At 41.7% G+C, this 16,600-nt stretch overlaps 1 protein-coding gene across 5 annotated transcripts in view; it reads right to left on the reverse strand.

Moving 5' to 3' along the window:
• MYOF (myoferlin) overlaps positions 1-16,600 on the reverse strand; it is a 178,939-nt gene that overhangs the window by 48,492 nt on the left and 113,847 nt on the right. For all 5 annotated transcript variants that reach the window (XM_061402820.1, XM_061402819.1, XM_061402822.1 and 2 more), the window contains 7 exons: positions 14,750-14,942; positions 13,087-13,242; positions 10,256-10,387; positions 8,198-8,361; positions 5,590-5,704; positions 3,862-3,967; positions 2,320-2,465 (listed from right to left, as the gene is read on the reverse strand). In XM_061402820.1, coding sequence (XP_061258804.1) covers positions 2,320-2,465; positions 3,862-3,967; positions 5,590-5,704; positions 8,198-8,361; positions 10,256-10,387; positions 13,087-13,242; positions 14,750-14,942 — 1,012 coding nt within the window. The remainder of the gene's footprint in view (positions 1-2,319; positions 2,466-3,861; positions 3,968-5,589; positions 5,705-8,197; positions 8,362-10,255; positions 10,388-13,086; positions 13,243-14,749; positions 14,943-16,600) is intronic.

Consider the following 16,600-nt stretch of genomic DNA (forward strand, 5'->3'; position numbering starts at 1 on the left):
TACCTGATCAATCAACAAATACGTACCAAAAGTCTACTCTGGGCCAAAGCACCGTGCTAGAATCCAGGGTACAACAGAGAACAAAATAGAGTCTCAGGACTTCCCTGGTGGTCCAGTGGTTAAGAATCTGCCTTGAAATGCAGAGGATGTGGGTTCAATCCCTGGTTGGGGAACTAGGATCCCACATGCCACAGAGCAACTGAGCCTGTGTGCCCTTGTGTGCCACAACAAAAGATCCTGCATGACTCAACTAAGAATCGACACAGCCAGATAAATAAATAAAATACTAAAAAAATAACAGACAGGTTCTCTGCCCTTGCAGAGGTGATGGACTCTGGGGATGCAGAGAGAACAGCAGCAACTGAAGTGAAATGAGATTTTTGCCAAGGTGATGGCTATACCATCAGGAGGAGCCCCTTATTTAGACTTGGTAGCAGGGATGGGTTGGGGCATGAGGTCAGGGGTAAACCAAATGGATTCTTTTGCAAATTGCTTTCTATTTTCTCACTTCACTAGCTCATAAGCACACTGCTATTGTGATATAGTTTGGAAAACATTATTATCTCCACTTTACATATGGAGGGAAGAAATGATGCCACCCTCCCCAGGGCTTAAGTGTTTAAGATAAAAACTTCTATAGCTAATAAGTAAATCAGGGTATACTACTTCTAGAATAACTACTATAATGACTAAGGTAGCTTTTATCGTAAAATCTATTTCTATTTAATTATCTCAGTTTTCAATGTTTTCTTCAATTCGTTCAGCAAATATAAGTGCCTACCATGCAGCACTGGGTTAAGAGCTGAGGAAGCAGTGAAGAAAGAGACAGGGTCCTTGCCCTCCTGTAGCTGACATTTCAGTGGTAGAAACTTTACATAAATATCTTAAAAGTATGACTAGATTTAGTAGTTGTAAAATAATACTGAATAATATTCATGATTTCAGAAATAAGAGCTTCACGTAGGTTATTAATGTAGGGGCTATTTTTTTCAACTTTGAATAAACAGAAAATCCAGGTCAAGGAAGATCTTGTAATTAACCCTCTAGCAGTCACTAGTGGCATCGAAAGAGTTCATGAAGCCAGGAGTGAGGCAGGTTGGGGAGCGTGATCAAAGTCTCTCGACAATACTCTTTGTAGAACTGGGCCACGCTTCCGGCCTTCTGACGTGTCGCTCAGTGATCTTTCCACCTCTCCTTGGCACTCTCATGTGGAAGAACGGAGTCAAAGTGCCTCTAGAAACTTCTCACCCCATCAGAATAGGGCTGATTGCAAAACAAATATTCATTCATCAGCTCATTCATTCTACTCCATTATTAATTAGGAACAAGGTCCTAAGCTAGCAGAAAAGATATGATAAGAGGATGAGAATAGTTCCATCTTTGGAAGCATAGAAGAACTGAGAAGCTCACTGGCTAATTAAAAATCACTTCATCACATCTACTGTAAGCTGGGCAGTTTGTGGAATAGAAAGAATTCCTATTTAGAATGAGCTTAGCCTGAGTTCACTCTATCACTTACTAGACATATGGTGGTGGTTTAGTTGCTAAGTTGTGTCTGACTCCTGTGAACCCATGGACTATAGACCGCCAGGCTCCTTTGTCCATGGGATTTTCCAGGCAAGAATACTGGAGTGGGTTGTCATTTCCTTCTCCACAGGATTTTTCCTGACCTAGGAATCGAACCCGGGTCTCCTGCATTGCAGGCAGATTCTTTACCAACTGAGCTACGTGGGTAGCCTGAAGCAAATCCATTTAACCTCTGTGAGGACTGTCTGTACAATGAGAATGAAACGCAGATTTTGTGGGTTGGAGATGATATATATTCAGTACTTACCATCATAGAAGGAACACAAAACATACCATTTACTATTGTTATTAGGATTATTGTTCCACTCAATTTATTATTATTCCATTTAAGCTTATAATACTCTAAGTAGATGCATGATATTATACCCATTTTGCAGATGAGAAAGGAGACGAAGCCCAGATTTGAATCCTTAGATGTCTTGTTCAAAGTCTTGAGCTACTTCCACTACTACAATATGCTACCAAAATAATTTCTGCTTCTATCAGTGCCTCTTGAGTGGTTCTCATTATTTAGCCTGCTTCAGAATCACCTGGAAGACTTAGTTGTTGAAACATAGAATGCTGGGCTTACCCCCAGAGTTCCTCATTCAGTAGGTCAGAGGTTCGGGCACACTTTTAGAACCCTTGAGCAGGGTCTCAGGTAAATGGTTTCTGTAGAAACAGCTGGATTAACTGTGATTCTCAGTGATCTAGAAGAAAGAGCCACCTGCTCCCTCCCACTGCTCCTCTTACCCTTGCGGTACTCGAAGTGGATTGTGTTAAATCTTTCTTGCGTTTTCGGACCAGCCTTCGGCGTCTATGAGTATGATACATTTTTTCTGCTGCAACCCAGGATTTGGGCTTATTATCAGGAGGAATGGTAATTCCATATTCCCAGCCTGGAATAGAGTTGGTGAATGGTTATCCAAAAGAGATGCACTTGCCAGATTGCCAAATAAAGTTCAGCAATAAAGTTAAATAAAGTTCCAGGAAACACTCAGTCACTCTCTGCCCCCTCCCAACATTCTCCACTGTCCTGACTGAATGCCATTGCTCCTTTCACTCTTGTGCAATCAGCCAAACAGAATAAAGCCCTGTTCCCCTGGATTCTTCCTCAAGAAGCTTCCTTTGTGGCCATGGGGTTCACCTCCATGTTTATACTTTCCAACATTCATGGAAATTGAATGTATGTAAGAATAAAGTGGGGCTTCCCAGGTGGCTCAGTAGTAAAGAACCCACCTGCCAATGCAAGGAGACAGAGGAGACGCAGGTTCGACCCCTGGGTTGGGAAGATCCCTGGAGGAGGGCATGGCAACCCATTCCAGTATTCTTGCCTGGAGACTCCCAAGTCTGACCCAAGGACAGAGGAGCCTGGTGGGCTATAGTCCATGGGGTTGGCAAAGAGTCAGACACGACTGAGCATGCCCTCACACAAGAATAAAGCCAACTATGAGAGGCATTTGGGAACAGTGATAGAGGGCATGGCCTGCGTAGTAACAGACTGGGTTCAAATCCCAGCATCTCCTCATGTGGACTGTTTACTTAAAAAGTTTCTTGCAAGTTGGTAAATCTGCTGGGGACCAAATGTCCCCAGCATAAAGGTAAAATATACCTTTTTCAAAAGAATTAATCAAAATAATGCAAGCAAAGCACGAGGACCATGATCAGCACACAGTTTGCACTCTAACAATGTTAACTAGTATTAGAAGGGCTGGTGTGTGCATCCAGATCAAGAAACTTATAATCTATTTGAAATCTTCCTTATTAATGGTAGTTCTTTCTGCATACTAGTTCTTCAGAAGAAATTTAAAAATCAAAGTTTCTATTTGGACAATTCTAAATGTTTTAGTTCCATTTAATGTTAGATTTCTAGCCATAGGAAAGGATAAGCATCATTACCAGAAGCTATGTCAATAATCTGCCTTACTGCTGAATAGGATGACTTTTAAGGCATTCTGCAGTTCTTCTTTCCGAGGTAGGGGGCTCCTGAGTTAGTGTGATGTTCCCAGGGAGGGTATGGCATGGTTAGAACAGAGAAACTCGAAACTCCAATCCCCTCCCAAATTCTCACTGGATCCCTGGCATCTTGAAGTCCAGCTACCCGCGAGCCTGTCACCTTGTATCTTGAGAGCCTACCACCCTGCCCTTGTCCAAGCACCTGCTTGTCTTCCAAACACCTGACCCGCCTCCTGTCTTAGACCAGAAGACGGGAAACTCTTCCCTCCAAAGGCAACTTGACTTTAACCAAGGCATTGCTGGAGAGCCCCTGGTCAGGTAATAGGTCTGAAATGTTACCTCTCTCATCCACTGCACGATTAATGTCATAGACCCATGCATCATCCTCCCATTCCCAGCCTGGAGGGCAAGTGAGCTCGCTTGGTGATGCTGCTTTATCGCCGTTCTTTACAAAAAACAAACAAACAAAAACAACAAAGAGAAAGAAGCCACAGTGTTACATAAGAGGCAAATGTGAGATAGGATTCCTCACACTTAACTATAGATTCACATACTAATTTGATACCTTCATAGGCAATCTTTTCAGAAAAATTCCTAATCTATACACAATTGCCAAACAGTAACTCGTTGTTAAAAGAATACTTTCTGTTTCTACTATTAAGGGATATGTTATGCTAAACCACGGGAAACTGTTTTTTGTAAGTTAAAAATGGTCAAAGATCAGCAATTTCATATGGTTCAACTTAGTATTATGAAATGATGCAACTCTTACGAGGGGTTATATTGCAGAGAACCCATCAGAGATGGACAGAGCATGAAAAATAGGTGTTTTCAAATAGGCGGTAATGCTACAGGAAGCTGTAGATGCGAATCATGTAAGACTGAGCAAAGTTTATGTGAAAATATTGACAAGTTCTGTATTAAAACTGATAGAAGTATGAAAAAGAAGTACATAGTAAAAGAAATAAAGGAGATAAACAGAAAAATAGTTTCACTTTAAGAGTGTGAATATTGATCAACAGGAGACCATCTGTTCATGTACTGACACAGATGTGGGATGGTGTGTGTCTACAAAAAAAAGTCCTCTCTTCTGTTGCTGGAAATATAAATTTGTACAGCCTCTTTGAAAGTGATTTGCCAATATTTGTCAAAATTTTATATGCACTGAAACCTTGACCAAGCTAGGGACCTCTCCTACAGGCAAACTTTCCTAAATGAATAAGAATGTATGTAAAAAAAAAAAAAAAAAAAGAATGTATGTAGAAGGATGTTCATTGTCACATTACTTATAAAAAACAAAGACTGTAAAAAAAAAAACAAAACAACCTAAATGTCAAAAAGAGGATCAGTTAAATTATAGAGGGGTGCATATAATCAAACACTCTGCAGAAATGTTTTAAAAAACTCAAGATGAAAAAAAAAAAAAACTCAAGATGTCCAAGACACATTATAATGAAAATACAAGTGAAAAATACAAGTTGTGGAACTGTGCCTTTGACACCATTCTATTCAGGGGGGTAAAAAAAGAAGTTATTGTATAGGAACAGAAAACTGCTATCTTTGGTTCAATGGTTATCTCAAAGTGGGGGGTATGGATCAAGGAAAATAATTACTTTTCATTTCCTTTTATGCTGTTTGACTATTCCAAAGACACGAGAATTCAATTTATGATTTTAAAAGCTAGTTACATAATACAGTAAAAAAAAAAAAAAAAAAAAAAAAACCCTGCACAACCCAGACTTTGAAAGTGACAGTCACTCAGTCATCAACTCTTTGGACGCCACTGACTCCATGGAATTTTCCAGGCCAGAATGCTGGAGTGGGTAGACTTTCCCTTCTCCAGGGGATCTTCCCAAACCAGGGATCGAACCCAGGTCTCCGTGTCCCAGTACCTAGTTAAAATAGGCTCCATGTATTCTCTATAGGAAATAGTTATGGATGTGCTCTGGAGGCTTAAGTTATAAAGGAAGGACTGTTCAGAACGTGCAATGGGGCAGAAGAGCCGGGGAGCCCCGCCTTGTGCTTGGTGACGGTTTCTCGGAGCTGACACGGGAGAGGCGCTCTCACCGCATCGGTGTAGGTGTCCTCCGCCGGCTTCCACTCGCCCCCGGGGTAGCGACTCTCGTTCTGGTACACTTCATCTGTGAACTCTGTGTGACCCGCATCCGCCTCGGTCAGCAAGCTGTGTGGGAAGAGGCTCGTGTTACCAAAGGAGAAACCTTTACCAAAGGTGGTCGCTGACCACCCCGGCTATTTCCAATGGCCGGAAAACATCTACACCCCTGGGGTGGCCCCCTGTTCCTTCCTCGCCCTTACCCTATTGGGTTCCCCACTCCAAACTCCTTTTAGTACTAATAGCTTTTGACATTCCTTTGAAGAAGGGCGGCTGGAACAAGGAGACCTAAATTACAGAGAACGTCTCAAATTAGCAGCGTTGCTTCTGCTCAGTAATTAGGGTGGGACTGGGAAAACTGCCGTTGTGGGCAGCTCCTTCTAGGGACCTGGCTTCTGTTTCTGGGTCAGGTCAGGGCCCTTCAGCTTTTTCTCAGCCTGACTCTTGGCTAACAGTTCAAAAGAACAGAGAGTCATCTTCCCTCTTTCCTCCTATTTTAAAAATGGAATGGAGACGGTCTCATGGGCCAAGTGTGGAAACCTTTCTCTCGGGGTTTGCTTGGTCTAGGTAACACAAACTGAAGGGAGGGGTTTACATTTTCTGGATAGTTCCTTGGTAGGAATGGCAGCCAAACCAGGTCATTTTAGACTCTATGGTCTATTTGGCCAGTTGAGAAATCTATATTGCCTCCCTGTCATGCCAACTTTCCTCCTGGATTTGGAACAACCCACAGAGGAAAGTACAGAGGTTCCAACTTTGGCTTAAGTTTTCTGCCAGGTATCTGCTCAACTGGGGTTTCTTTTTTCCTTTTACTGTCTCTACATCTTTGCCCTGCTGTATCCTCCCCTAGAATCAAGTGCTGGAGGGAAATCAGAAAACAAAAAGTTCCCACCCTTGGTATAAGCTGGGCTTCTCCATCGCTTCTCTGACTGCTGCTTCTGGGGTCCCATCCAGCTCTGACAGGCTCTGACCTTCAGCTTTTCCAGTTCCCCTGACCTTTTCTAGTCCTCACTAACCTTCCTTCCTTCCTTCTAATTCAAATCCCATTTCCTTTCTTCTCACCAGCAACCCCAATTCTACCCCAAAAAAGGCCATCTTAGGTTAAAAGTGAAAGTCCCTCAGTCGTGTCTGACTCTTTGCGACACCATGGACTATATATACAGTTCATGGAATTCTCCAGGCCAGAATACTGGAGTGGGTAGCCTTTCCCTTCTCCAAGAGATCTTCCCAACCCAGGGTTCAAACCCAGTTCTCCCACAATCCAGGCAGACTCTTTACCAGCTGAGCCACAAGGGAAGACCGTCAAAGGTTAAAAGTAATTGTATGCAAATACTTAACAGACCAGACCCAGCACACTTCTTTCCCATTCTTCCCTAATCCTGTGTGCTTATAGGAAGCAAATGTGGACAAAAACAACAAACTCTAGCTTGAGGTCTTCAACTCCAACTTCACAAGCTTGTTTCCTCCAAAAGTAAGTACGCTGTCCTGAGGTGGAAAAAAGAGGGTGTTCTGGCTCCAAAGCTTTTGGCAACACTCAGAAACCACCCTTTGGTTTCCTCCAGACTCCAGGGGACACATACTTGCCCCCTCTACTGTTTCTTTTGAATAATAGCCTTTGAGATGTAACGCATAGACCATCCAACTCATCCATTTAAAGAGGGCCATCTGTTTTCTGCAGACCTTCCAGCATATTGGTTTAGAACTGCTTTTGGCACCCAGGCTAGACTTGGCTTCCAGCCCTGTCTATACCACTCAGCCACAGGCTGTATGCCTTTGGACAAGTGACTTGGTCTCTCCATGTCTGTTTCATCTTTAAAGTGGAGATAACACTGTTTTTTTTGTTGGGAGATCATTCTTTGTGTGTCTTGCATTTCTAAACATAGGCTCCATAACTTTTGTTACAAACTATCTTTTCAAGGATGTTTATATGAGGAACAAAGTCAAAAGACACAGTGTTTCTCTCCAGAGCAAAGGGCCAGCGTGCTTACTACACATTATAAATGATTTGGGTGCCCTAAGCTCAGGATTCCTGTTGCACAATCCTCTTCATGTTCAAGTGTCACCTGGCCCTTTTTTATCGCCCTCTAGGAATTGGGGCTCGGAGAATGAGAGCAAATATTGATACTCTGGTACTGCTCTTTGCAGTGGGTCCTTTGTCTCTGGCTTTGGGAGTCTAAAGTCTCCTGCCAACATCCACAAAATTGTGGCAGATGACTTGCTAGCTTGCAAGGAAGATAAAAAAATCTCAAGCTCTTCATGATTTTTGACACTACCTATCTTGTAAGATTGCAATCCAGATTTTTTAAAAATGACACATTGCTTGACACATTTGCATGTAATACATTCTCAGCTATATTGGTACCAAGTGCTTTTTAATATTTTGTTGTTTTATTATGAGACATTGATGACATCATTCAAGCTTCTATGCATTTCTGTGGATTACTTCTGCTCAGCGAGTGTTATATAAATTTGATCAAGAATGATGATGGAGAAGATTCATTTATCAGTTTCTCAGGAAAGACCCCATTACCATCCTTTTTTCTCAGAAAATAGAAAACTTACCTTCTTTCAGGATCAACTATCCAGTCTCCTTCCCATTCCCAGCCTTTTGGAGGCAAAAAGAATTCCCTCTTGAGTTTTATTTTTCCTGTGACATCGGAAAATTTATGACGACCCACTAATCCGGAAGTGCCCCATTTTCCAAACATGAGAGCTTGATTTTCATACTATTAAAAAGAAATTGGAGAAACATAATCAGGGAGCAAGAAATAAAGCCAACATATAAATTTTTAGGTCCATCTAGGACTTAGGCTAAACAATGAGAAGTGAAAAAGCTTTATATTCAGAAGGTATGGACCTAAATCGGACTATTACTGATTTTGCAACCTTGGGTAAATCATTCATCTTTCTAAGACTCAGTGTTCTCATCTGTAAACTGAGGATAACACTCCCTTTCTCATAGGATTATTCTGAAGTTCAGGTGTACAAATGATTGTAAGAGTGCTTCATAAACATTGATATATCATGCTAGTTGTTTCCACTGTTATTTTGAATGGCTCCAAATAGTTCTCTGAACCTAATCTTTTAGATACCTACAAAAATCCTCAATTTATGAACATGTAGTCTTCTAAAGTTTGTTTATAAGTCGGCTGCCTAAAACATGGGGCACGTTTCCCCACAGAAACAATATTAGAATTAATGGTATATATTTCTAGGCAGCACAAAGGACCCATCTGAAACATGAAGGTCCTTTAGTACCCAGCCTCTATGTGGTCAAAAAGTTCTGAGCCCTCATTGCTTCTTGAGTATGGTGAGTAGGCCAAGACCTTTCTGGAAGCAGGTTTTGTGGCAATGGCAGATCCAGGTTTATAGGGCATTCCTTTCTAAGTCAGGATTTATAGATCTACAGTCTGGTCGGTTTTGCACTATGCAAACCATAAAGAGGGCTGAGATTTGCCAGTGGTGAGAGTCTCTGTGTCCGAGCCGACATCTCCATTTGTTGCTGATGAGCTCACTGAGAACATGATTTACATAAGTAGCTGGGGACTTTTTGGCTAAAGAAGGATGGAAGACATTTGAGTAGGGGCCTGATGAGGGACCTGGTTCGATTCCTGGGTCGGGAAGATCCTCTGGAGAAGGGATAGGCTACCCACTCCAGTATTGTTGGGCTTCCCTTGTGGCTCAGCTGGTAAAGAATCTGCCTGCAATGAAGGAGACCTCGGTTCGATCTCTGGGTTGGGAATGTACCCTGGAGAAGGGAAAGGCTACCCACTCCAGTATCCTGGCCTGAAGAATTCCATGGACTGCATAGTCCATGGGGTCGCAAAGAGCTGGACATGATTGTGCGACTTTCACTTTCATTTTCAGGAGCCTACTATGTGCCAGGTAAAGAAAAGCAAAACTAAAAGATGGCCATGGGTTTTCTTGCCCAGCAAGAAGATCAGAGCTATAATCCTGAACCAGCAGTCAGGTATAGATAGTAGAAACACAATTACAATTTAGCTAGAATGAAGATAGTCTTCTCCTCAATTATTTGAGCATGAAGGCCCATCTGTAAAAGAATGGAATTCATCTGAAAATTGTCAGAAGACATCCACTGACTATATCTAATACATTTATATCAATAAGCACTTTGAATAAAAGAAATACAACTAACTCCACTTTTAGATGTAACAGTTTGTGAAAATTGTTTTCAAGGGTTTAACTCTAATGAGACCTTGGATAAACTAAGTGGATTTTTAACCCAGTGAAGGATTTACAAATTATCTCTTACTGTTTTTAAAGTATTTTCTTTGCATTTTCTTTGCCCTTGGGCACACCCCTCTGAGGAATGAGTCTTCTGTGTTTTAAAGACTCCAGACACTTTGCTATACGGCAGAAAAGAGACCCCAAGCAGGTTCTCGAGGTTGGCACCTCTCAAGCATTCTTCACTCCTGGGGTGCTTGTGTGTGAATCACACTGGGGTGTCCCAACAAAGACCTCCAGTCAATCATTCCCAACCCCCTTAGTGAAGGGCCGTTGGATGGAATTTTAGTTAGCGATTATGCTGGTGGTTGATTTGACATCTGAACTGAAAACATAACAGTGCTCCCCCACAAAAAGGAAAAGATAATCAAGTACCATTTCAGCAAAGACGGTGAATGTTCCTTCTGCGAAGCTATTGAACTTCTTCTCAACAGCACTTAAGCCCAGCCAGATGTTCACACGCAACTCCACGGGCACCTTCGGTCCGTTGTTTTTTTCTTGTGGATACTGAGAGATGTATAATAACATGAGCCGTTATGCCAGGCACAGCACAGACTGTGATATTAAGCTGAAAACAAAAGTGGACTGAACATCTAATCATTGTTTTCAACAGTCTAATTTTGTTTGTGCAGCTAAAATATTTCCAAATGACCCGTCTACAAAGAGTAAAATAACAACTAAATCAGGAACGCCTGGGTGTCCCTGAGATCTTTCCAGGAGGCTCATGAGGTCAAAATTATTTTCCTAATAATACTAGGATGCTACTTGCTTTTTTCACTGTACTGACATTTGCACTGATGGTGAAAAAAAAAAGCAAGCGTGGATAAGACTCCAACCTCTGTGGCAGGAATCAAGGCAGCAACACCAAACCGCACTGGTAATAATAGTTTTCTTCATCACTCTCAATGAAAAAAACAAAATGCCAGTTTCACTTATGAATTCCTTTGATAAAGCAGTAAAAATGGCTAATCCTAAATCATGATATCCAAATACATGTCTTTTGTATGATGAAATTCTGCTGTGTATTTGTATCTATTTTGAGAAAAGATTCTTATCCAATCAAGCTGTGAATTGAACTAGACTTTTTTAAAAATGAAATATCTTTTCTTTCTGAAACAGCAATTGGCTGCCCAGTATGGTTATTCATGCTTGGATATGGGGCAGATGTTTTCTTGAACAAAAACAAGTGAGCTTGTCACGTCAAGGACAATAAGGGACTGTATTTTGTTGCCAATGATCAAATTCAAGGTTTCAAGTTAAAAATTAGAATTTTGGAAAGTTAGTTTCTGCCTCAGTGGGTGAACCGGATAGCGTCCCAATACATAAGAGCTTTTATTGTAAGTGATGTTAATGTGACTTTTTATTCTATGATGAAACGTGTCAACATTAGGAAGATTTGCCTAACTCAGGGAACGAATATTTTCCAAATGATGAAAGCTTTCTATTACTAAAATCAGGCATGGGTAAAAGAGCCATTCAAAGTACAAGGTAGACCAATGGATTTTAATGTAGCAGAGAATGGAAAGTTCACCGATATGGTTTCAGGTTCCATATGGCAATTAATCTTTTAAAAGCTACCACTTGAATTTGGTGTTGTATCAAAGATAAGTACCCACAATTATCTGTAAAAGTTATTCAAATACTCCACCCTTTTCCAAATACGTATAATATGTGAGGTCAGATTCTTTTCATACACTTCAACCAAGCAACTCAGAGCATCAGACTAAATGTAGAAGCAATTTTGAGAATTTAGTTATATTTCTGTGAAGCCAGGTTTGCAAAAGTGCAAAACAGTATCACTCAGCATTCTGATTTTTAAAAGGAAATACAGTTATATTTTATAAAAATACATAGTTTGTTAAAATATAATGGATTTATTATAGTTATCTTAAAATAGATAAATACTTTTTAATGTCAGTTTTAATTTCTATTACAGTAAACATTGATAGATAGAACCATGTACACAAATGCGTTTGGGGTCTCCAGTGATTTTTTTTTTTTTTTGAGAGTGAAGAGAGGTCGCAAGACCAACAACAACAACAAAAAAAAACACTGACTTAAATGACTACCTAAACTAGATAATGAGTATTATCAATACATATATTGATATATGTATGTACATATATATACATATCAATACATATATACAACATTCTCTTAAAAGCATTTTGCTGTTTATGCACTGAGTTCTAAAACCCAATACAGAGAATACCACTCTGCCTCCTCTCCCACCCGCTGTGAAGTTTTACTTATTAATCAGTTTGCTTCCATGCAGTGCTGAGGTCAATTATAATTGTGGTTCTATCTTAAGTAAAATTTATTCCACCAAGAGACACTTGAAAGAAGATAATCACCTTGGTTCTATTTTCACCCTCTTGATTAAAGAGCAAAGAGTGCATTTATTAAAAGTTAGCAGATATCTCCCTGTTTTAATGGAACATTCTCCCGTGACTGCTTTTCTCTCTCTCGATTTTTCCCCCATTCCTGATATTCTAAGGAACTCAGGAGGAGTCTGGAAGGGAGAGGGATGTCAAACTTGTATCTGACAACTATTTGGATCTCTTTATTTCCATCCCCAGCCTCCTCTGGTTCTTCTTATGCACACAAGGGAAGTTCTTAATCCAGGGTCCTGGGATGAATTGATGGGTTCTACAAAGCCCCTGAATCATATGCAGAATGTTGGAGACATCTGAGATGTGTGTTATTTTGGAAGACAGAGCCAATAGCTTTCATCAGACTCTTAAAGGAGTCCGTGTCTCCAAATATGTTCAGAACCCCAACCCTAAAGTAGTAATTCTCAAAGTTTTTTCAATCTGAGGACCCATTTGATTAGAGCATAGATTGCATGGACTACCTATGTTACCTTTGTTTTTTTCTGCTTCCCACTCACTCACTAGTAGGGAAGGCAAGAGTGGCATTGCCTCACAAGAGACATTAGAAGTGGAAAAATTCATGCCAGAAAGCAAAGCATTCACAATGCCATATTAATATTAGTGTCACAGAGACCTCTACGGAAGTGTCCTTGATTGAAGCCAGCAGACCTCAGGGCACTCTGGTAATTACCACCCTAGAGGAAGGACCAGAAGAAGCTGAAATGGATCAGATCACCCTCGCCATTCAATGGCAGGCAAATTATAAAACAGCCCTTCCTGGGAACATGGGGTTTGCACTCAAGTACTTCACGTTGCACAGTGAGGAAGCCATACCTTCAGAAAGATGGTCTGGGTTTTCCCACAGTACTTCCCAGACGCATCCCCGCCGCTGGTGGAGTATAAAACCTGATGCGCGGGAATGCGTGCGTAGGCCAATCTCTTCTCTCCCCGGATCATCCAGATGATGATGTCAGGCATGCTGTTCTGAGGCTGCTCACAGGAGGGGATGGAACAGGAAGCAAAGCTAGAGTCAGTTCAAATGCAGAAAGGCCACAGAGCCTGCAGGCTGGACCCTCAGGGCTCCATTTATCGAAGAAACAATGTGGTTAGGGCGCTGCCGAAATTTCCTCTGAGGCTCTTGGCTTCCAGGACCACAGGTTGTTGGCCTGTGACTGGCCAAAGGGAACAGAGGGCCTTCACTTGCCAAAGACCCTTTCGGCAGAGAAACTGTGTGAAGTACCCCCTTTACCTCTCCCATCATTTGAAGACAGACATCCACAGCAGTCAAGGGGTTACGGGCTTCATCTATTTCACAGGGCATAGACAGAGCATCTCTACCTCACAATCCGACATTTTCCAAATGTGCAATATTAACTTAGTTATTTAAAACCTCTTTTTTTCTGATTTTAAAGCTGATATAAGCTCACCATAAAAAACTTGGAAAGTAACAAAAAACAAAAAAACTTGGAAAGTAACAAAGCATAGAAAGTGAAAAACAAAAATGCCCTGGCATCACATGTGTTTTTCAAATGTACCTCTACTCACAAACGTATTACACCTTGCCCTCCACCTCCCCATCTGTGAAGGTCAGGAGGGAGGGGGCTCCTGCTCCCTTGTTCTTCCAACCCACAGAGGTCAGTGGCAGCCGACAGTAATCCAGCACTCGCTGGGTGCCCCACACCAGGCTAAGGCCTTTTCATTCTTCATCTTCTTTAACTTCGTTAAGCAGTGCTGGAAACTGAGTACTACTTCTCTCCCCATTTATTTATCTATTTTAAATATGTCTTTCTTTTATTTTTGGTTGCGCTGGGTCTTCATTGCCACATGCAGGCTTTTCTCTAGTTGGGGCGAGTAGGGGCTGCTCTTTGTTGTGGTGGGTGGTCTTCTCATTGTGCTGGCTTCTCTTGTGCTGTTGGGGAGCATGGGGTCTAGAGTGCATAGGCTTCAGGGGTTGTGGCACTCAGGCTCAGTAGCTGTGGAGTATGGGCTTAGCTGCTCTGAAGCCTGTGGAATCTTCCTGGACCGGGGATCGAACCCATGTCCCCGTGGCAGGTGGATTCTTAACCACTAAACCACCAGGGAAATTCTCTTCATTTAATCTATGGGAAAACTGACGCTTAGAGAGATTGAATACTTTGCCCAAAGCTACGCATGGTAGATCCAGGATTCAAAGCCAGGTCTTCTTGATCCCAACCAAAGGTACTACACAGATTTGCTACTGTGTCACTCTAAGTGAAATGTTCTCTGGTTGTACCACGACAATGACAGCGTGTCCATTATGAAGACCTTTCCAGGACAACCAACTCGAAATTCTTCTACCCTGACCTCAGTGATGTTTGTCCATTAGCATCTCAGTCCAGTAACTCCTTGATTTCATCATCCATCAGGTCTGCTCAATGTCTAAGATAATGTACTAGATTTTCCCAACACCATCTCTACCCCTGGTGCCATTCTGCAGAATCCCACTTCCATACCAGATGAAGTTTAAAAGCCCTACCTCCTCAGTCAGCTGCATTAATTTATCGAGCCAGTCCTCAATTTCCACCAATGTGGACTTGACGTCTGGGACCTCAGACTGCATCCTCACAGCTGCCTCATGTATCTGAGAGAGAGCTCTGGATCGCAACTTTCGGATCTGAGTATCGAGAACCGTGACATTAGCTTTTCCTTCTGTGAGAGGCAACGTGTATCTAAAACGGGAAAACAGAATATGCAGAATGGCTTATTGGGTTTCAGAACTATCAAATTCATTTATAATTGGTTTCAATCTTGCAAACCACACCAATTTCCTAACAGACTCTACAAGAGTTACCACATTAAAGCTGAAGGTGAATGTACGTGGCTTTGGCAGAGCAGACCTGCCAGACAGACATGGGCATGCAGGGGGATGAAAATTCCAAAGCAATTCCTTGGGTTTGACCCAAGACCTGTGGAATCACTGGGAAGAAGATGAAAACAGAAGCGACAGCTGGAAAGAACTGGCCTTCCCTTTTTTTGCTTCCTATGATCACTGTACAGACCCACAAAATGAAGAAGGAAGGGACATTTGGAGATTATTTAGCGGAAGACTTCTTAACCTAGGGCCCATGCACCCCTAGGTAGTCTTCAGGAGGCCTCTGGAAGTCTGTTGACTCCCTGAAACTTACAAAGAAAAGTGTCTGTCTGGGTTGGCATGCAGTGTGACATCATGATAAAGATGGCATCATGATGAAAACCAGAGGCTTTAGAGAAGAATATCTGGGTACAAGTCCTGACTCCATCATTTACTACTTTTGTGATGTTGACCAGTTACTGAATCTTTTGTTTTCCTATCAAGTGTGGAAAAATGATATCTACCTTTAGAGTTGTGGTGAGAAGTAAGTAAATTAACATATGGCGAGCCTTTAGAGCAATGTCTACTGCAGAGTATGGCAACCCACTCCAGCATTCTTGCAAGGAGAATTCCATAGACAGAGAAGCCTGGTGGGCTACAGTCTGTGGAGTTTCAAAGAGTTGGACACGACCGAGAGTGTGCGCACACACACACAGTCTAAATGATGTTGCCATCATCACTGTCATCTCATCAGATAATCATAGGGGCCCATTCCCTCCTAAAAAAGCAAGAACCCTTTGTATAGGTCAAGCTCCCACTAGAACAGCTGAGCTGGAGCCAGAATTAGCCTTTTTCTGCCAGGGCCTCCCTCTCACCAGGGCTACTGATGGGGTCAAAGTGAAGTTGTCACCTGTTCCAGGAAATTCTACTCTCACTGTTTCTACCTAGAACTTTCATTGGTTAGAATTTCACCCAGACTCTTAAGGAAATCCTAGCTGACTTCCCTAAACATAAATTTCCGAAAATTAAAACACATCCAATTTGATTCTTCAAAAAAAAAGTATAAATAAATATTTTTGTGTTTTGCTCAACAAGCCTTGAAATTCATAGGCATTTTCTACATGAAAGGTATTACCAAATGTTATTGTTTGGCTTCACTGGTAATTATGGCAATACATTAGAAGGGTGAAGTCCCTGAAATGATTCTTTGAGGCAAAAACATCAATGGAAGCTGTAGTTCAAAGGCCACACATAAGATGTTCAATAAATAGATACAGCAGTGGGAACCACGTGGTAGGAAAAGAAGTTAATAAACCCAACTCCGGGCCTCAGATGAGTCACTTCACCTCCTTGGGCTTCTGTTTGTTGGGCCTCTTTTGTAGACAAAATAAGAAGATTGGAAGAGATGACCTCTTAGGACCCAGATATAAATTCTCTGCATTTAAACAAGCTCCCCGAGGCGCTTTAATCTCAGCTGCATCACAATTACCTAGCCAAACCACTAGAGGGCGCAAGGAGACTGGGAGACAGTGTTAA

This window comes from Bos javanicus, chromosome 26, assembly GCF_032452875.1.
Source record: "Bos javanicus breed banteng chromosome 26, ARS-OSU_banteng_1.0, whole genome shotgun sequence".
NCBI classification, from domain to species: domain Eukaryota; kingdom Metazoa; phylum Chordata; class Mammalia; order Artiodactyla; family Bovidae; genus Bos; species Bos javanicus.